Source organism: Arachis duranensis, chromosome 3 (assembly GCF_000817695.3).
Source record: "Arachis duranensis cultivar V14167 chromosome 3, aradu.V14167.gnm2.J7QH, whole genome shotgun sequence".
NCBI classification, from domain to species: Eukaryota; Viridiplantae; Streptophyta; class Magnoliopsida; order Fabales; family Fabaceae; genus Arachis; species Arachis duranensis.
Window position 1 is genome coordinate 128,563,730 of NC_029774.3, and position 21,318 is coordinate 128,585,047.

A 21,318-nucleotide genomic window follows, 5' to 3' on the forward strand; every position below is an offset into this window, starting at 1 on the left:
CAGCACAGAAAAAAAAATTAAGATTTAGAATTTTTAAAATTAATATATATAAAAGAGTATTTTGTTATTTTCTATAATAAAAATATTATAGTCATTTTTTATAAAAAAAATTAATTTAGACTAATTTAAAATTTAGTTAATCGATTTTTTAGTTAAATTAATTTATTTGATATAATTTTGACAAAAATAATATAATTTAGTCAATTATATATTTTAAATTTTAATTACTAAAAATCATATTAAAAAAACATGTTTTAAACATATTTATTTTTTTTATTATTATAAATCCTCCGTACCAGAAGTAAAAATAACGTCTAATCTTTTACTATCCTGTAATGGTTTACTCTTTTGCTGTCTTCTTTTCTTGTTTCTTTTTTATTTTTTACTTTATTATAGTTCACACTTGATTGACACAGAGGAGAGAGAAGGGTGAGTAGGGTTTTAATCTTCACTCTTTTTTCTCCTTTTCCCCCTTTTCTGAATTCCTGAAACAATTTCCGAGTCTCACAGATTGTGAAGATACCCACAAAAGACACAAGCTAAATTCCAAAACTCCTTTTGTTTGCCCCAATTTATCATCATCATCATCATCTTCTTCTTTCTTTGCTAACCCTAACTTAGTGCACTTCAATTTTTACCCACTCTCAAACCCTAGCTATTCAGACCCATGACCCATTTCATCTGAATTCACCATCATGCTGCTTCCATTTGAGTCCACTACAGTCAAGTAAGTTCAACACCCCTTCCCACATTACCAAAGTTCATTCCTTTACTCTTTCATCATCATCATCTTCTTCAGTACTTTGTTTTTGCTAGCTTTTTTTATTTTAATTTTCTTGGATAATGTTGGAATCAGGTGCATGTGCGTTATTTGAGAGGGAAGAGGAGAGGCATGGAAGGGGGTGACCGTGGGCTTCTCCTAGCTTGCGTGATTTCGGGGACCCTCTTCTCAGTTTTGGGGTTAGCTTCATTTTTGATACTATGGGCTGTTAACTGGAGGCCCTGGCGAATTTATAGGTAATCCAGTTGAACTTGTTGGTTGAAGAAGGATTTTTTATATGCTTAATTAGCCTATTTGTGGTCTTGATAATTCATTTATGGCTCAAGATTGAGTCTTTCTCCCAAAATGCTGTTGAATTGTGATATGCCATATGATTGCTATTTTAGTGTTACTTGCTTAGAAACAGTTGAAAAGTTTACTGACATTGGATGCCGAGTGTTGTCTTCTCCAATTGCCCAATAAGTATGATATTCTTGGCTACATTTGTTAAACAATTAGATCATTTAGGAAGCAGACATAAATTACGACCATTTGGCGCAGACTTCTAATCGCATGAAGGTTTTTATCTGGGTTTTAGTAATCCGGAGGGGGAATTAATAGTTTGTTGCTTCCCAATTCTAAAATGCTCTGCTGTATTTTCAGTTATGCTTCTTTTAAGTTACTTTTTGTGGGGTTCTATTTTTGTAAAGTTTCACATCAGTTATTGATCGTGTTGAGAGTAGAGGTACTACGGACAGAATGGATGCAAAATGTAAGATGAGCTGCTTTAAATTCTGAAGTTTCAATGTCATATACTTGTGGTTATATTAGAGGAAAACCTTTTGTATTCAATAACATATTACACTAAATCAGATGCTTATCCAAATTTCCTTTCATTTATTTGTATAAGGAAAAGATTATCCTGCACACTTTTGGAGATTTCATATAAGACTCCTATGTGTTGGTTTATCATTTAATCACATTGTGCATACATGGTAACCCAAATTAAGGAAAATCATATTATACATTTGAGATTTTAAACATTATTGTTGTCATATTTACTTCTTTATTGGAGTGTTAGCCTTAGAACAATGACAATGTACAACATGGTGATCAAGTATCTAGTTATAGTATCAACTTCCTCCTTCATGGAAGGTATGCCCTGTAAGGATCCAGGCTTGTAGACTGAGCTGCTATTTCATTCACTTCTGTACCTGAGATAGGAATGCTCAAAAAATTGAATATCTTATCCCTTTTCCAATTTAATCTTCTTTTCTGTTATCTTTTTGCTTATATATTATTTGAAATTTGTAGTTGACATTGATAGTAGTTGATGTAAGTGGAACATAAGAATAAATACAGATTGAGGTATCTATTCCGAGTTGTATCTCTCTAGATATCCAAGGTTTGAATACTTTTAATTGGTATCTGCTACCACTTTGAGAAACTGAGTAATTATAACTCTTCTTTCACATGATCTATATGATATTCTTTTTGAATATTTATTGCAACCACACCATGGCAACTGGGTAATTGAACATGACAAATGTCATTTCTCTGGCTCTCTTGATTGACCAAGTGGTGAACCAAAACATTATACAGATTTTGATTGGTAGGAATCTAATACCAGTTCCAGAAACCAGATAAGCTATAACTCTTCTTTGATGTGATGATTTATGTGATCTCTTTTTGAAATATTGTTTGCAACCATGGGATAAGAACAGGACAATTGAACATAGGTTCAAGTTTTGATCCACCTTTGAGTCTTTCTTTGTCATCTTATATCATACATTGTTTGAGAAGAAATGCAAGTCCTTTTTTATGGGATTAACCTATGCTATTTAAGTATCCTGAAGTTGTTTATATCTGTTATTTCTTTGTTTCTGTTTCCAGTTGGATCTTTGCTCGGAAATGGCCGAATATCCTGCACGGTCCTCAGCTGCATTTGCTCTGTGGCTTCCTGAATCTTTTGGCATGGGTGGTTGTTGTTTCTCCAATTCTGGTGCTTATCATTTGGGGATCCTGGTTAATTGCAATACTGGGTCGAGATCTGATTGGTTTGGCCGTAATTATGGCTGGCACAGCTCTTCTCTTGGCATTTTATTCAATTATGCTCTGGTGGAGAACCCAGTGGCAAAGTTCAAGTATGTATTTGCTGGCCAATTTGTTATATTACCAAACTATACTTTGTGTTTTGTTCACAACTTATGGCTTGTATGTTCTATTTAATGTACCATTCTACACTCTGAAAGTTAGTCAGAGGCTTTTGTTGCATTACTCCGGTCGATTCTTTCCCAGGGGTGATCTCTCACCAACTAGACATATTGGCAGCTGTTGGTGAACAATTGGAACCAAACGAACAAGCTTGGCAGTGGAATATTAATATGATTATGCCACAATGGGTAGTATCACATTAAAATGTTAGGGTTTAAATGAAAAGAAAAGTATGGGATTTCTATTAGAAAACAAGGAATATACAATATTAGATTGATGAAGAACATCAGAAATCATTCAAGTATCGATAGGTCTAGTTCTGTGACTGAACATGGCTTTTTGTTATAGTGTGTCAAAGTCATATATCTGTTGATAGATACCAATAACGTTAGATTGAGCAAGTCTTTCATTTAATCCTACATAAAATATGCAAAGAACAAACAATAGGGAGTTTTGCAATTTTTCTCTAATCTACACTTATAATTTCTTTGGGAATGTTACTTGTGCTTTAATTTCTCTAATCTACTCTTATAGTTAGTTTCATCTTCATTTTGGATATAAATATAATCATAGCTCATGTCCATATTTTCCTTTGACAGGAGCTGTAGCCATTCTCCTCCTCCTAGCTGTTACTCTTCTCTGTGCGTATGAACTTTGTGCCGTGTATGTTACAACTGGTCCACGAGCATCTGACCGTTATTCTCCTTCTGGCTTCTTTTTTGGAGTTTCAGCAATTGCTTTAGCTATCAACATGCTATTTATTTGCAGAATGGTGTTTAATGGTATGCTTTTGAGTCATTTTGTTCATTTAGAAGTGATTATCCTTATTATATGCCTTGATTGTATAGATATTGCATGCTGGTGTTCATTTATTTTATAAATGATTTGATTCCATTTGTTTTAAGTTTCATTAAGTGGAAATCTTACCAGGTTTATTATTTGTAGGTAATGGCTTGGATGTGGATGAGTATGTAAGAAGGGCATACAAATTTGCTTATTCTGATCAAATTGAATTGGGTCCTGTGACATCTTTACCTGAACCACCGGACCCAAATGAGTTATATCCTCGACAATCGAGAAGGTATGCTTTAGTTCTTGCTCTCACTTTTGACTATCCTAGTGGAGACAAAGTAATTTTCAATGTTTTCCTCTGTCTTGACAGGGCTTCCCATCTTGTACTTCTCTATGTTGGCTCACTTTTTGTTCTGCTAGTATATTCCATTTTATATGGCCTAACAGCAAAAGAGGCAAACTGGCTTGGAGCAGTTACATCAGTTGCTGTTATTATTCTAGGTAATTTAATCAGTTCTATTATTAGTTCTATCTATTTCTTTAGATGTTTCTTCTGTAGTTATTAGATTGATTTATTTGATTCATTCCTTTTCTTTTCTATTGTTTCCATGTAGACTGGAATTTGGGAGCTTGCATGTATGGTTTTCAACTTCTTGACAGTCGTGTTGCAGCACTATTTATTGCTGGAACGTCCCGCGTGTTTCTTATTTGTTTTGGAGTGCAATACTGGTTAGTGCCTTAAATTGAAACATATAACCTTTTATCCGAATTGCATGTAGTGTGGTTTATTGATGTTGAATGTTGCTTCTCCCTGTTCATAGGTATATAGGGCACTGTATCAGTTATGCCGTTATGGCTACTGTGCTTCTAGGGGCTGTTGTTTCTCGTCATTTATCAGTGAAAAATCCATTGGCTGCGAGGAGAGATGCCTTACAAAGCACTGTGGTTCGCTTGAGAGAAGGATTTCGTAAGAAGGAGCATAATAGTTCATCTAGCTTCTCTGAAGGCTGTGGGTCAAGTATGAAACGGAGTAGCAGTGTTGAAGCTAGTAATCTTGGTAATGTCATTGAAGCTAACAGAGGTTTGGCTGCAGCCGATACATGCAATTGGAATAATGCCCCATCTCAAACTGCCAGTTTGCCAGATGGAATAAATAGTGACAAGAGCATAGATAGTGGCAGGTCAAGTTTAGCAATACGTAGCAGCTCATGTCGCTCAGCTGTTCAAGAGGCTGAGGCTGGAACGTCTTGTGATGATAGAACTTTGGATCCCAATAATTCCATGGTGGTTTGTTCAAGTAGTGGTGTTGATAGCCAAGGGAATGAATCTAGCACATCAAACTCTGCAAATCAGCAAACATTAGAATTGAACTTAGCTCTTGCTTTCCAAGAAAGGTTGAGTGACCCTAGGTTTGCAACTATGCTTAAAAGAAGTACAAGACAAGGTGATCGGGAGTTGAGTACTCTATTACAAGATAAAGGCTTGGATCCAAATTTTGCTATGATGTTGAAAGAGAAAAGTTTAGAATTAGATCCAACTATTCTCGCATTATTACAGAGGGGTAGTCTTGACGCAGATAGAGATCATCGTGACAATACTGATAATGCCAGTGTTGGCAATGCCGTGCCTAATCAAATTTCATTTTCTGAAGAACTGAGGTTGCATGGGCTTGAAAAGTGGCTTCAGTTGTGCAGACTTGTATTGCATCACATTACGGGTTCTCCAGAGCGAGCATGGGTTCTGTTCAGTCTTATCTTCATAGTTGAAACAACCATTATTGGTGTATTTCGTCCAAAAACAGTCAAATTCGTTAATGGAACCCACCAGCAGGTAACTCTCGAGTCTCTTCCCAGAATAATTCCACTTTGGAAGCTTAATTTCTGTTTTCTTTATTAAAGTTATTTTGGGTTGCTACTTGTGTAAACATAGCTGTGAATTTATTTTCTCATCTTGATGTGTTTGGAATCACTATTGCATGCAGTTTGAGTTTGGCTTGGCTGTGCTTCTGTTGTCTCCGGTGATATGTTCAATTATGGCTTTCCTTCGATCACTTACTGCAGAAGAAATGGCCATGACTTCAAAACCACGGAAGGTATGGACTTTATATTGAATTACATGCAAATGCATCTACAAAAAAAATTAATATGGAATCATTCAGCTTATCTTCATATTACGTGTTAATGATGAATTTGTTTGAAGTTTAAGTACGTAATTAATGTATATTCTCTTGGATTTCTGTTTATGTTTCTAATTTGCTATTCCAGTATGGTATTATTGCTTGGCTGTTCAGCACTTGTGTTGGATTGCTGCTCTCTTTCTTGAGGTAATCGCTATGGTTTTTCAAAGTCATTCATAAGTTTTAGTTTTATCGTAATTTTGCCAAAGTTTTATTGGAGTACCTGGCATAGTTACCTGTGTATCTTTTGTGCAGCAAATCGTCTGTTCTCCTTGGATTGTCTTTGACTGTGCCTCTAATGGTGGCATGCCTTTCTATTGCAATTCCTATATGGATACGTAATGGTTACAAGTTCTGGGTTCCCCGAGTGAATTGTACGGGAAGTGTTGGAAATGATCGCATTTCTGGTACAAAGGAGGTTAGTTCTACCTACCAAGGGTGTCTTTCTGGTTGCTACTTAGTTGGTTGAGGTGGTTGACCATGACTCCTCCAGTTACCCAACACACAAATAAAAAATGGTGGAATTTATCAGATCAGTGATGCATATACTTACAATCTATCTTATTAGTAAACCGGGAGGTTCTAATTCATGCAATGCATTGCTTTGGGAGAAGGGTGTGATGCGATGGTTTTTTTTGGGGTTCAAGTAAATTTAATTTGCCAATGCATAATTGTCTATTTCACTTTTACAGGGTATAGTTCTTATTGTTTGTACGTCATTATTCGTTGGATCTGTACTGGCTCTGGGAGCAATAGTTTCTGCAAAGCCTTTAGATGATTTAAGATACAAGGGGTTGAATGATGATCAGAAAAGCTTGACCTCCCCATACACATCTTCTGTTTTTCTTGGGTGGGCAATGGCATCTGCTATTGGTTTAGTTGTTACTAGCTTGCTTCCAATAATTTCGTGGTTTGCAACCTATCGCTTCTCCCTTTCCTCTGCTATCTTTATTGGATTATTTGCAGGTATTTTTTCATTTTGCATATACATGTTCTCACAAACGGATATATTACCACACATATTTATCATTATCCTAGTGCTGATATCTTTTTTTATATTTTCTTTTCTGATTGCAGTTATTCTCGTAGCATTTTGTGGTGTGTCTTACTTGGAAGTTATCAAATCTAAAGATGACCAACTTCCAACGAAGGGTGATTTTTTAGCTGCTTTACTTCCTCTAGTCTGCATTCCAGCCTTGCTCTCGCTTACTTGTGGATTGCTTAAGTGGTTAGTAAAACGTTCTTATATTTATCACTGTATCATTATGATTATAAAGAAATGGCTCAACTCTGCTTTTAGTATGATTGGTGCTGATCCTTTCAAAATGCTATTTATAGGAAGGATGATGGTTGGAGACTTTCTAGAGGTGTATATATCTTTGTTATAATTGGTCTTGTGCTTCTTCTTGGTGCTATAGCAGCTGTTATAGTTTACATCAAACCTTGGACTGTGAGTGCTGTGCCCTTGTTGTATTAATCTTCTTTTTTTTTTTTTCTTCCCAATGAGTATGACACATATACCTTTTGTGTATTCTTATTCTCCCCTTCATAATTTTTTATTAATTCATTTTGGATGCAACTTCTTTCCAATTACTACAGATTGGGGTAGCCTGTCTTTTGGTACTTCTCCTCATGGTATTAGCAATCGGTGCTATCCATCACTGGGCATCAAATAATTTTTATTTGAGTCGGACACAGATGGTCTTTGTGTGTTTCTTTGCCTTTCTGTTGGCTTTGGCAGCATTTCTTCTTGGATGGTTTGAAGGTGTGTGTGGTTTATAGTATTAGCATCAATAGTTATGCCTTAAGTTAAAACTAGTTGCTTGGCTGCTCAGCTCATAATATTTTCATCCTTGTTTAGGTCAACCTTTTGCTGGAGCATCGGTTGGTTATTTTTCATTTCTTTTTCTTCTTGCTGGACGGGCATTGACAGTAAGTTATTCCTTCAAATCTTTCTACCTGTATGATAGGAAGCAAGCTATTTTGAAAATATTTGTGCATATTTTTATTTGCTTTTATGGATTGTATTTCTTTATTTTTTCTGTTCAGGTTCTGCTTTCAAATCCCATTGTGGTGTACTCTCCCCGAGTTTTGCCAGTCTATGTGTACGATGCTCATGCAGATTGCGGAAAGAATGTCAGGTTTAGTCATCACTTCTTCGTTAATTCTGATCAGTTATTGTTTCTAAGTTTGTTGGTTCAATTTATTATTTATTTATTTTTTCATGTTATCTAGTTTATTACTTGTATCCACTTCCTGTTTCCACTATTTGCAGTGTGGCCTTTCTCATGCTATATGGGATTGCACTAGCAACTGAAGGTTGGGGTGTTGTTGCCAGTTTAAAGATTTATCCACCCTTTGCTGGTGCTGCTGTATCGGCAGTTACACTCGTTGTTTCATTTGGGTTTGCTGTCTCTCGTCCGTGCCTTACGCTTAAGGTTTGGGAACTAATTGTAACAAAATCTCCTTGCCAGCAATCGCTAATCATTATGTGATAACTTCTCTATTCAGAAAAAAATATTCTAATTGTAACCGTTTTCTAATTATGTACAGATGATGGAAGATGCTGTACGTTTTCTCAGCAAGGAAACTGTTAATCAGGCAATTGCTAGATCAGCAACAAAGGTGTGTTTGTCAGGACTCTACTGTTTATGCTCACCATTGTTTGGATTGCTTCACAATTTTTCTTCACAATTTTATGTTTTTGTATGTTGGAAAATAAATCTTAAAATTTTCCATGGTGAGCTAACTGAGATCGTGTGTAATTAATTGCATTATAGACCCGGAATGCTATATCTGGAACTTATTCTGCACCTCAGAGGTCAGCTAGTTCTGCAGCACTTTTGATTGGAGACCCTACTATTATGCGTGATAAGGGAGGAAATTTTGTGCTGCCCAGAGCCGATGTCATGAAATTAAGAGACCGTTTGAGAAATGAAGAATTAGTTGCAGGTTCATTTTTTAGTAGATTTAGATATGAAAGGACATTTCGCCATGAGCCAACCAGTGTAGATCACAGAAGAGTGATGTGTGCTCATGCAAGGATCCTGGCTCTAGAAGAGGCCATTGACACCGAATGGGTGTACATGTGGGACAAGTTCGGTGGTTATTTGCTTTTGTTGCTTGGTTTAACATCCAAGGCAGAACAAGCACAGGTAAAAAGAATAAAATGCTGCTTGCTATGGATGGTACCCATTCTTTTATTCATGTGACAACGACAATCCTTTTTCTCTTGTAGGATGAGGTTCGTTTGAGACTCTTTCTAGACAGTATTGGATTTTCTGACTTAAGTGCTAAGAAAATAAAAAAGTGGATGCCGGAAGATCGTAGGCAGTTTGAAATTATTCAGGACAGGTACTGCCCTGAATATCCAATGATCATTTCAAGTTTTACGGAGTTTTTACTGTCTAAATATACTGTTGTGTTTTATAGTTACATACGAGAAAAGGAGATGGAAGAGGAGATCTTCATGCAGAGACGTGAAGAAGAGGGAAGAGGGAAAGAAAGAAGGAAGGCCCTGCTTGAAAAAGAGGAACGGAAATGGAAGGAGATAGAAGCTTCTCTGCTCTCCACCATTCCTAATGCTAGCAGCAGAGAGGCTGCGGCCATGGTAGCTGCAGTGCGTGCAGTAGGAAGTGATTCTGTTTTGGATGATTCCAAAGCTCGAAAGAGGGTTAAAAGCATTGCACAGAGAATACGTCTTTCGCAGTTAGCACATCGTGCACTACAGGTTCCACACCCGATTTGCTATTACTTAAGAATTTTGATTGTAATTGATTTGATCATTTCTGATGCTAGTGACCATTTGTTTATATATACAGACTGGGGTGACAGGTGCCATATGTATTCTTGATGACGAAGCAACTTCAAGTGGCCGGCATTACGGTCCAATTGATTTGAGTCTATGTCAAAGTCAGAAAGTTAGCTTTTCCATAGCAGTGATGATTCAACCTGAGTCTGGTCCTGTCTGTCTTTTGGGCACGGATTTTCAGAAAATGGTTTGCTGGGAAGTTCTTGTGGCTGGTTCTGAACAAGGTATTGAGGCTGGGCAAGTTGGACTCAGATTGATTACTAAACGTGATAGGCAAACAACTGTCACGAAGGAGTGGAGTATTGGTGCAACATGTATTGCAGATGGAAGGTTTGGCCTTTCTCTCTATTTTTATGTTTCATGTATTTCTGGCTTGGAGAAATTCAAGGTTTCATCATTTTTAGCTTACATGTTATTTATGTGTTACTTATCAGTGCAAGTTGTTTTCAGATGTGTCAGAGATTTGCTTGCTTCCTCGTTTTTTTATATTAGTTTTTTCTTATTGCTTTTGTGATAAGTTTTTCTTTTTTATCTTTCTTATTGCTGCCTTTGCAATTCTTTTCTCCGAATTAAGATTTTTTGTTTCAGGAATGAGTCAGTTATCCAAAACATTATGGTTTCTTATCTTTGTATACTTCCGTAACTGAATTTATCTTTTAAAGATTGCTAGCTTGCTATTTTCAGTTTGCAAATCAACAAGTATGACAATAATATATACAGAAGTCCTTTAGGATTGTTAAATACACGAGATTGTATCAACTAATCTGCTCTTTTCTTAATAGAAGTGTTTAATATGAAATTTGGATAGCTCTGCACTTATGCTTGACACTTGTTTTAATGACAGAGAACTACTGTCTCACTGTCTTTTACATTTTTGTTAATAAATATCTTGCAGGTGGCATATCATAGCAATGACAATTGATGCTGATTTAGGTGAAGCAACATGTTATACAGATGGTGGATTCGATGGCTACCAAACTGGATTACCTTTGTGTGTGGGTAGCAGCATTTGGGAACAAGGGACAGAAGTTTGGGTGGGAATTCGACCACCAGCAGATATTGATGCTTTTGGTAGGTCAGATAGTGAAGGGGTTGAATCTAAGATGCATATTATGGATGCTTTTCTCTGGGGAAGGTGCTTAACTGAAGATGAGATTTCCGCTCTCTATACCTCGATTGCTTCGGCAGACTTTGGTGGACTTGATTACCCCGAAGATAATTTGCAATGGACTGATTCACCCCCAAGGGTATGCTTCCCTTCCCCCACAAACACGCACACACACACACACACACAAACAAAAGCACAAAGAAAACATGTTAGTAATTGAAATTTGAAAATAATAAATTATATAGACAAAATAAGATATCTTCTTAAATACCTCAGGATGTTATAGACTTCTAGTGACTCACATGTTGGTATCATACTTTATTCCACATCATAATTTGATGTCCGCTTTACTATAAATATTAAAGCAAAACAGATTCAGCGAAGTTTGCTTTGTTTCATTTTTGCTTAGGTTGATGGTTGGGATAGCGATCCTGCTGATGTAGATTTATATGATAGAGATGATGTGGATTGGGATGGACAATATTCTAGTGGGAGGAAAAGGAGGTCAGATCGTGATGGTGTGGTGGTGGATATAGATTCCTTCTCTAGGAAATATAGAAAACCCAGAATTGAAACACAAGAAGAGATTAATCAACGGATGCGATCCGTAGAATCAGCCATCAAAGAAGCTCTCTTTGCTAGAGGAGAGTCACGTTTTACTGACGAGGAATTTCCTCCAAATGATCACTCTTTATATGTGGACCCTGAAAACCCTCCAGCAAAATTACAGGTACTTTTCTTCATTATGATTGGTTATTTTTAATTACTTTTTTATCGTTTTTCCTCCCCAACTATCTTATCATGGCCTTTGTACATAGGTTGTTTCTGGGTGGCTGAGACCAGGTGAAATTGTGCGACAGAACCATCTTGACTGCCATCCATGCTTATTTTCAGGAGCTCCTAATCCTTCAGATGTTTGTCAGGTGCTGTTTAGCATCTTGCAAGAACTCTACAACAAAAGCTTCTTGATATGTATATTTTGAAGAAGTAATTTTATCTTGCAATTTCTCTCAATAGATGTTCTGTGTATTGTATAGGGCCGGTTAGGTGACTGCTGGTTCTTGAGCGCTGTTGCTGTTCTAACAGAGTTTTCACGTATATCAGAGGTAATCATCACTCCAGAATATAACGAGGAAGGGATATATACTGTCCGCTTTTGTGTGCAGGTAATAAGCAAAAATGAGTACGATTTGCATCTCTTATTTGATATACTTTTCATGCTGCTGTATCATTCTTTTCCCCATCTTCATAAAGCTCCCTTTTGATAATGATGTCTGAAGGACTGCAATCAATATTATAGTTTCTATTATAATTAATTTTTTTTTCCCGGCATTTTAGGGTGAGTGGATCCCTGTAGTTGTTGATGATTGGATTCCTTGTGAATTGCCGGGTAAACCTGCATTTGCTACTAGTAAGAAGGGTTATGAACTTTGGGTCTCTATATTGGAGAAGGCATATGCCAAGTTGCATGGCTCCTATGAAGCACTTGAGGGTGGGCTTGTTCAGGATGCTCTTGTCGATCTTACCGGGGGTGCAGGGGAGGAAATCGACATGAGGAGCAGTGAAGCACAGATTGACCTTGCAAGTGGTAGATTGTGGTCTCAATTGTTACGCTTCAAGCAAGAGGGTTTTCTCCTTGGTGCAGGAAGTCCTTCAGGCTCTGACGTGCACATCTCTTCCAGTGGCATCGTGCAAGGACATGCATACTCAATCCTTCAGGTAATGGGGGGGAAGTCTTATATCCACTGTATTTTATAATAGGAATGTTCTTTTAACTTTCACTTCTGTCATGAACTTTCAGATAAGAGAAGTGGATGGCCATAAACTCGTACAGATCCGAAATCCATGGGCAAATGAAGTCGAGTGGAATGGCCCTTGGTCTGATTCATCTCCTGAATGGACAGATAGAATAAAGCACAAGCTGAAGCATGTTCCACAGGTAATTCTTTACATTTTCCAACGGACCAGCCTTACACTTCAACTCGTCAGTGCTTCTTTATGAACAAGCAGATTATTTGGCTGCACCGTGTTACCATAATTTACTGACTCAAGTTGACTTAACTTTCCCATTACTCGTTTTTACAGTCAAAAGATGGTATATTCTGGATGTCATGGCAAGACTTTCAGATTCATTTCCGATCAATATATATCTGCCGTGTCTATCCACCCGAGATGCGTTACTCTGTTCATGGTCGATGGCTTGGTGAAAGTGCTGGTGGGTGCCAGGATTACGATACCTGGCACCAAAATCCACAGTTCAGACTAACTGCAACTGGGCAAGATGCATCTTTACCAATTCATGTATTCATTACCCTAACTCAGGTACAAACAGTATTGAATATTCAGTATTGCTTGTGTTGAACATATAGTAGTGTATTAATTTCTTTGAAATCTTCTGTCATCATATTTATAGGGTGTCGGATTTTCAAGAACAACCGCCGGATTCAGAAATTATCAATCCAGCCATGATTCTTTAATGTTCTACATCGGAATGAGGATACTCAAAACTCGGGGACGACGAGCAGGTTTCAATATATACTTGCACGAATCAGTTGGTGGGACGGACTATGTTAATTCTCGAGAAATATCCTGTGAAATGGTTTTAGAACCCGAGCCAAAGGGATACACCATAGTCCCTACTACTATACATCCTGAGCAAGAAGCCCCCTTTGTACTTTCTGTTTTCACCAAGGCATCAATAACTCTTGAAGCTTTATAGTACCTAGGGGATGGCTTATATGTTGTGTCTTTTCCGCTGCAAAGATTCTTTGCTTGGGCTCTCGGCAGATCGGCGCATGCATTGCTAACCCTCCTCAGACCAATTGGGTAATTTCTCTCATTGAACTTAATTTCTTCATTTTTTGACTGTCTCCTAACATTGATTTTTGTGTATTCACAGGCGTGATGATGCAATTCTTAATGTTGAGGTTCGGCATTGAATTCCTATTCCTTATAGGAATGAAATGGCATCTGTGCAAGAGAGACAAAAGGGTAAAAAAGAGCTTGATCTTTTCAGTGTGAATCTTGTTGAAGGGTGCTTGTGCCAGCATTGGAGAGGGCTCTTATGGTGATTTGATATGTACATAGAAGTGGTACTATAGAGGTATACTTGTAACCATTTAATCAAAGTGGGAAAAGGAAAATAGCTGACAATAAAATAGGTAATTACTAACACCTGGTGAAAATGGAGGTCAAAGGGGGATTTGGGAAGGGTAGGTATAGTAACAAGCATTGAGTAACTCATTGTAAATTTCAGCTGCCATTTTGACAACTGCAGAAGAAGAAAAATGTACAAACATTAACAATCACGGGTTCCTATTAATGTCGTGATATTGGCAAAGTTTTGTAAAAATGTCTTTTTAATCTAATTTGATTTTCAGTTATTCACAAAGCTAAATTAGTTATTCCTTTACCCCATTTTAATTTTTTTAAGCTGAAGACTGTCTGATAGAGACTAATCTGGTTTTGAATAATTGTGCGATGTGTAACATCATGAGTCTTAAGATTTTTATGTTAAACGTAGATATTTATGAATATTGTTCTTTTGCTTCCTGTGTCATCTTTAGATACTTCCGGTTGTGGTTGACTGTATTTGTTTGTTTGGTTTTTATTCCTTTTATTTACAATTATGTCTTTTTTTTAATCCATAGTTCTTTACTTCAGAAATTTTTGTTGTTATATTAGGGTCAAAATTCATATCTATTATTTAGTTGAGATATATAGAATTTGATTGCGATATAGATTTTTCCATAGCCGCCTTTTGGTTTGAATCAATTAACGACGACCACATAACCAAGGAGGTTCCAAACTTCCAATACTCATCTAAGTCTAATTGTGTATTGATATGACATGAAAATGAAGTTTTACCTTGTGCTGTCACTTCATTGGAATCTTATCTAATAATATATACAAATTATTCTATAGATATTTTGAGTACAAGAAAGCACTTCTTTCCAATCCATTCTATCAAATAATATGTATATTTGTTCATAGCTTGTTACAAAAACTAGTGAGTTGTGTGAACAAGAAGATAGTGAGAAATGAAGGAAGAGAGAAGAAATAGCAAAGTGATGAGTCAGAAGCATATACTAATGATTCCATACCCAAGCCAAGGTCACCTTAACCCTATGCTCCAATTCAGCAAACGCTTGAGCACAAAAGGAGTGACATCCACATTGGTCATAACCAAATTCATCTCAAAATCAATGCATCTTCACCAACTCTCATCATTACCACGTTCAATTAAATTTGATACCATCTCAGATGGATATGACCAAGGTGGGTTTTCTCAAGCTGAATCCATAAGCTCCTATGTATCAACAATGAAAACCATAGGTTCAAAAAGTTTGAAAGAACTCATCAAAAAGTATAATGAATCTTCTCGGCACCCTGTAGATTGCATAGTGTATGATGGTTTGTTGGCATGGGTTTTGGATGTGGCCAAAGAGTTTGGGATCATTGGTGTTACTTTTTTCACTCATATGTGTGCTGTTGATTACACATTCTATTGTGTCCATAATGGAATTTTGAAGGTACCAGTGTCTGAAGTTCCAATAAATATAGAAGGGCTTCCATTGCTTGAACTCAAAGACACACCTTCTTTTGTTTGCAATTCTGCTGTCTATCCAGCTTACTTTGACATGGTCATGAATCAATTCTCAAATGTTGATAAAGCGGATCTTCTTCTTGTCAATTCCTTTTACAAGCTAGAGCATCAGGTATATTTTAGTCACCTTAATCTCCTCTCTCTATATATATATTTGTTCTTTCACTATTATGTATTATGATATATGCTTTAAATATAAATACTAATAAGGTAATCAAACTCGGGAATTTATTTAAACTCCCGGAGTTTAAGAGTTCGAAAACTTTTCATACTTAATCATCATCATTTCTATTGCAGCCTGATAACTTGCATGTACCAATCACATGCTAAAAGTGATTAGTGACTTGTGAGAATTTGAATCAACAACTTGCTGTCCAATTACGTTATCCGCATTCATATTAATTAAATGAATTAAAAACATGACAAAAATAATCAATAAGTTGTGCATTTAATCCGAATTTCTGTAGTAACATTTGAAGAACTATTTATAATATGCACATGAAAAATCGAAGCAAAATTCGATGTCTAATTTTTTTTATTTTTCAAAAAATTTTTTGATCATTCACACATTCACGGTAAAAAAATTTTAGAAAAATATTTACTTGGTATAAAATTATCAAATTTTAAAAATAATAAAAAAATGTGTTATTTTTTAATAATATTTGTAAAAAAATCACATCTCTAAAGATTTTTTTAAAATACATATTTAATATCTATTATTTTTGTTGGGTTTGATTATAAATCTTTTAGAGAATTAATTTATCTTTTGCATTTTTTAAAATTATTTTTATAAATTTTCGAATAGAATTTTGGTAGTTTATCCTTACCTCTCCTACACCATTATTAGATGGAATGTGGGGCCTATTGTTGTTTCTACCCTAATCATTAACAAAAGAAAATGAATAGACTCCATGTATACTAGGAGAAGTAAGTACAAGAATCCTATGCATTTTTTGTCTTATCCATTTTCCTTGTTAATGTAGGTGGTGGATTCCATGTCAAAGCTATGTCCGATGTTAACCATTGGTCCAACAGTTCCATACTCTTATTTAGACAAGGCAATCCTAAATGACACAGAAAACAATTTGAACCTCTTCCAATTGGAGTTAATCCATAGCAATTGGCTCAATCAAAAGGCACCAAGATCAGTCATTTATGTCTCATTTGGAAGCATGGTAAGCTTCACCTCAGAGCAAATGGAGGAACTTGCATTCGGCCTAATAGCCACAGGTTTCAATTTCTTGTGGGTCATCACTTATTTGGAGAGAGAGAAACTCCAGAAAGAGATTTTTGATGAAATCCACAAAGATGGAAAGGGTTTAATTGTGAATTGGATACCCCAATTGGGAGTTTTATCAAGCAATGCAATTGGTTGTTTTCTAACACATTGTGGATGGAACTCAACAATTGAAGCATTGTGTTTGGGGGTTCCAATGGTTGCAATGCCACAGTGGACAGACCAGCCTATGAATGCAAAGTTTGTTGAGGATGTTTGGAAGGTTGGTGTTCGAGTTAAGGTTGACGGGGATAATGGTGTGGTGAGAAGAGAAGAGATTGAGCGTTGTATAAGGAAAGTGATGGGAAATGACGTTGGAAAAGAACTTAGAAAAAATGCTGAGAAATGGAGGGAATTGGCTGTTGAGGCAGTTAGTGAGGGTGGAACTTCAGACAACAACATCAATGAGTTTATGAATCTTATTGAGATGAGATCCTAAATTAAATCATTGTTCGTGTAATATAATAATCAGGAATTTTCAATGTATATGAGTTGTGTTTTGAATTTAACGATACACAAATATCTTATATATATATAAGTTGTTTTTTCCCCTTCTTTTGGTCTTACACTACACAGTTCACTCACACGCACCCCACTTTGGGTTCCTATGTTCCACTGTCTTTTTTTTTTTTCAGATAAATTAAACTGTTCTTAATTTTAGACTACATAACAAACTCACACACCTATCTATATATACACACCTGACACAACTATATGAATTTCTGTATTCCACTATATGGGTTAAACCCATATTTCGAACTGCAGCTGCAAGGAACCTACAGATTGGGTATAGTGTTTTTTTCCCCTTTGGGTGAGAAACATAGTATTGGTTAATATAAAGGCCTATGAAAGCTCAAGAATATCATGTTATTGTTATTATAAAAATATAAAGTAAAGTGTCAATAAATTTCGCTGATATTTAGCGGATTAATTTTTCAATATTCATCCCAGTAGCCAAAAACCCAAAAGTTAAAGGTCATATTGAGGTTGTATCATATGTGTGAATGTAAGTGTGATCAGCTGTCAAAAATTTACAGAGCCTGCACACACTTCATATATATCCATCCGAGTGCTGCCGCTACACATAAAACTAATTATTAATACATCAATACAAAAATTAATGGCTATAAGATTCGAATTGCCTAAAATATATTTGTGCCTAGATAAGTTTTTCTCCTTTTCCTGTAGCATGAAATTACTAATGAGAGCGTATCGGGTGCTCAAACTCTACATTCTCCCCTCTTCAGCTGCATGACCATCTCCATCTTCTCTCCAACCGCCCAATTTAACAATGTCCTCCACAAGTATTTTCCCTTCTGTAGCGACAAATAGGGACTCTCGTGATAAATATATTCATGAACTAATTCTTAGCTTTGATCAACTTAATTTATTAAAAATGAGAATTTCATTTCATGACAGACCTTTATCTTTGGAAAGACTGCTGATGAGTTCTTGTACACCCTCCTTGCCCAATGTATCCTTCAAGTACATTGCAGCAGATGCTACCTCCTCAGGAGTTACTTTCCCGTCATAATCCCTGCCATAAAAAAATTAAATAAATCACTAAAACAGCAATTCACTCTAACAATTGTCAAAGTGAATGACTAACTTGTCAGTGGCAGACAATTTCTGAGCTATAGTAACTGGATCAAATTACTTCAAGTATATTTAAACGTCCAGTCAGAATCAAAGTTCAATTTTACTTTATAACCCAGGCACATTATGAAACCACATATTTCACTGTAAAGAGATTATGATATAATTACAATAAGCACACTGCCTAAACGCCTTATCCAAACTAGCACATGCCCTGCCTAAATGCCTTATCCCAAACTAGCACATGGCCTGTTTAGGTACTGCTTGGTCCTGGGGTAAAGTCTCAACCAGACCATTTAGTATATCTGCTCCCTCCCAACTAAAATCATACACCTTTGTGACAAGAAAATGATAGACCAGTGAGAGACTGGGTACAAACCTGTCCAAAAGCCTCCACCGGTCACCAATTTTGGCATCCACATCATCTATTTCCTTCTCAAGATTATGGAGCATAGCATCGACCTGACATAGTTTCAAATGAACAGAATTCAGATATATGAAATTGGTCTCCAAGTATTCTTTAAGAATAGATCAAGGATGAGTCTTACTCTCTCTATGAGTGCTGATGACACTCTATCCCCTTCACCTGATTCTTTATCATGCTCATCTTCCTCTCGGGCAGCTTTATATGCTTTAAAGGCCTCTTTTTCACTATCTGTACCCTCCTTCTCCACCACACTGTTATAAAGTTCTATCTGGAGACACAGAAAATAACCAAAGATGTCAGTGGCAAAAATGGATCATACACACAAACAGTAGTTTTTATGAGTGTTATACGAAAGTCAGTTCTGTTAAATCATCTCATAGAAAGCTATCCATTGGCCTATCAAAGAAGTGTTATTCAATAGGAGGATAAATCATGACCATCATCAGATCTTACACAAAGACAACTTAGAATTTAAAAAGTGTGCATTACTATGCCAAGACTTGACCCCCTCTCTTTTTCTCTCTGTCCTAATCACATGGATGATCAACCAGTTACAATAGATTAGGTGCCAAAGCAATAATTGAAATTTCTTATAGCCAGCCAATTTAAAAACCAAATAACACAATTCTTAATATTAGAAATTATAAACACAAAAATTGTAACAAAACCAGGAAATCATCCCTGTTTAAAAGGGTAGCTATCATCTCGAAACTTCAGCACACCGTAGCAACTTTTATGAAGACAAAATATATAGATGATAATTATATAAAACAATGACAAGTACTGAAAGCACCAAGGTACCTCTTTGTTAACAAGCCTTAGAAAATCTTCGCGCTCCGTACTTACAGACTGTCATCAGAATAAAATACATAAGAATACAAAAAACTGCGCAGACATTTATCAGCAAAGAATCATACAAAATCAAAAACAATTCACGAAATTGTGGCAAGCACACTCTTTGAAACTTTAAATACTCAACTCACCGACGCAGATGCTAAAACAGCTAATGCACGACTAAGTTCACACAACTGCTCTTTGTTTTCTAATGCTCTGGCTCTGGCAAGTTGATGTGCTTCCTTGGCAGATGAAATATTCATCTCTTTCAAGGCCTTATCATCCTCGCGAGTATTAATATCCTTCCTTGCTTGCTCCACTTCCTCTCTCTCCTCCTCCTCCTGCATTTTTTATTCATAACAATGTATTATTTGTTACAGTTTTCGAAAAGTCTTGACTAAAGTTAGTTAGTATTCATCAACATCAGGCCTCTAGAACTAAAATAACTTTATATGGTGAATTGTGCATATCAAAACCCTGAAACTTAATTCTTTAACCCCATTGGGACTCAAACTGAAGAGTTGTAATTCTTTTTCCCATCCTTTATCATTTAGGTTCTTTTTTGGTAGATTCGTGACAGATGAAACACAGCAAATATCATATAAACTAATAAAAAGAATACCATTGTCAACCTATCATCAAAAAGAAAAGAAGACTTTCTAGAAGGTTATATATACAGAGCAATATGTTTGTACATATTACCTTAATAAGTTCTTCCTGCATTTCAAGGAACTCCAATTTCCTCCTCCTCTCTGAGACAGAATCCTCAGAGGGTAAAGAAGTAATGCCAACAGTATCAACAACTTCATCAGGCAGAGAAGAAAGCGTAGCCTGCACAGCTTCTTCTGGCTTCAACTTCCCAGACACGGTAAATGCCCTGTTATGGTTATCAAAGCAAAAGTTAAAAATACATCTTTATTTTGCTTATCATTTGGATCCAGGGAAAAGCATTGTCAAAATTACCTAGAAAGTATCAGAAGAGATGACGGTACAGAGTGATTCAGAGATAGGTCCAACCAATCTCGAAGCTGCACAGGAAGGTTTACAGGTTTAGAACAAGATACCAAAGTAACATTCTGATCTAGTACTTCAAAAACACACAAATGATCATGAATTGTTTCAAGGAAATTTTATTGAAGAGAACGAAAAAAGTACAAAACTGGAAATAATCATGAATTGTTCCCAACATCTAACCTGTTGGCGCATTTCTTCAACAGAAAGCAACCCAAGCATGCCTCTCTCTCTACAATCTTCCCGTAGTTCAGCTTCTGAAAGAGAATCCACGCCTTCTGCTTGAATCAATCTAGGAGTAATGCATGTAAGGCACAATTATGTGGATGCCAATCCTACCGAGCCTTTTCAGCATGCAATCTGACAGATCTTTTTAAAAAAACTTCCCCGGTACTCATCAACTTTTCTTTATAAGAAATTTCCAACAAAATCTCATCATGCAATTGAAATTACTTACCAAAGAAAAAGCTCAACATTGACATCATAAAATGGATCTTACCGCTGTAAACGTTTTCGTAGCATATATCGCAAGTATGCATCAGTTCCAAAAGGACTAATCCCCATGTATTTGCACATATTGACTAAACGTGGCCTACAAGTTATAGGGACAGTATAAGTCATGATAACATTTTTTTTGAAGTACAAGAATAACAGAATATTGAGAGAGAGAGAGAGAGAGAGAGAGAGAGAGAGAGTGGGGGGGGGGG

At 36.3% G+C, this 21,318-nt stretch overlaps 3 protein-coding genes across 3 annotated transcripts in view; 2 read left to right on the forward strand and 1 right to left on the reverse strand.

The window, feature by feature from the left end:
• Nucleotides 1-423: 423 nt before the first annotated feature.
• Nucleotides 424-14,420, forward strand: LOC107481875 (calpain-type cysteine protease DEK1). The gene is made up of 32 exons (XM_016102221.3): nt 424-727; nt 857-1,017; nt 2,654-2,904; nt 3,574-3,756; nt 3,920-4,055; nt 4,137-4,267; nt 4,381-4,495; nt 4,588-5,596; nt 5,748-5,858; nt 6,031-6,089; nt 6,198-6,360; nt 6,635-6,908; nt 7,020-7,170; nt 7,281-7,392; nt 7,542-7,707; nt 7,804-7,874; nt 7,992-8,083; nt 8,218-8,380; nt 8,496-8,567; nt 8,723-9,097; nt 9,181-9,296; nt 9,375-9,672; nt 9,764-10,083; nt 10,649-11,000; nt 11,271-11,591; nt 11,680-11,784; nt 11,899-12,027; nt 12,200-12,580; nt 12,663-12,800; nt 12,947-13,183; nt 13,275-13,687; nt 13,761-14,420. The coding sequence occupies exons 2-31, from the start codon at nt 893-895 to the stop codon at nt 13,578-13,580; spliced, it is 6,462 nt and encodes a 2,153-aa protein (XP_015957707.1). The 5' UTR covers nt 424-727; nt 857-892; the 3' UTR covers nt 13,581-13,687; nt 13,761-14,420.
• A 224-nt stretch (nt 14,421-14,644) lies between these two features.
• On the forward strand, nt 14,645-17,450 carry LOC107481873 (flavonol 7-O-beta-glucosyltransferase UGT74F1). The gene is made up of 2 exons (XM_016102219.3): nt 14,645-15,579; nt 16,451-17,450. Exons 1-2 carry the CDS (start codon nt 14,902-14,904, stop codon nt 17,180-17,182), a joined length of 1,410 nt encoding a protein of 469 aa, XP_015957705.1. The 5' UTR covers nt 14,645-14,901; the 3' UTR covers nt 17,183-17,450.
• A 190-nt stretch (nt 17,451-17,640) lies between these two features.
• LOC107481874 (uncharacterized) overlaps nt 17,641-21,318 on the reverse strand; it is a 6,532-nt gene continuing 2,854 nt past the window's right edge. The window contains exons 5-14 of the mRNA XM_016102220.3: nt 21,111-21,203; nt 20,795-20,903; nt 20,564-20,628; nt 20,303-20,477; nt 19,750-19,941; nt 19,568-19,615; nt 18,888-19,034; nt 18,719-18,801; nt 18,165-18,280; nt 17,641-18,059 (exon numbers count right to left, since the gene is read on the reverse strand). Of these exons, the coding sequence (XP_015957706.1) occupies nt 17,971-18,059; nt 18,165-18,280; nt 18,719-18,801; nt 18,888-19,034; nt 19,568-19,615; nt 19,750-19,941; nt 20,303-20,477; nt 20,564-20,628; nt 20,795-20,903; nt 21,111-21,203 (1,117 nt within the window). The 3' untranslated portion in view covers nt 17,641-17,970. The remainder of the gene's footprint in view (nt 18,060-18,164; nt 18,281-18,718; nt 18,802-18,887; nt 19,035-19,567; nt 19,616-19,749; nt 19,942-20,302; nt 20,478-20,563; nt 20,629-20,794; nt 20,904-21,110; nt 21,204-21,318) is intronic.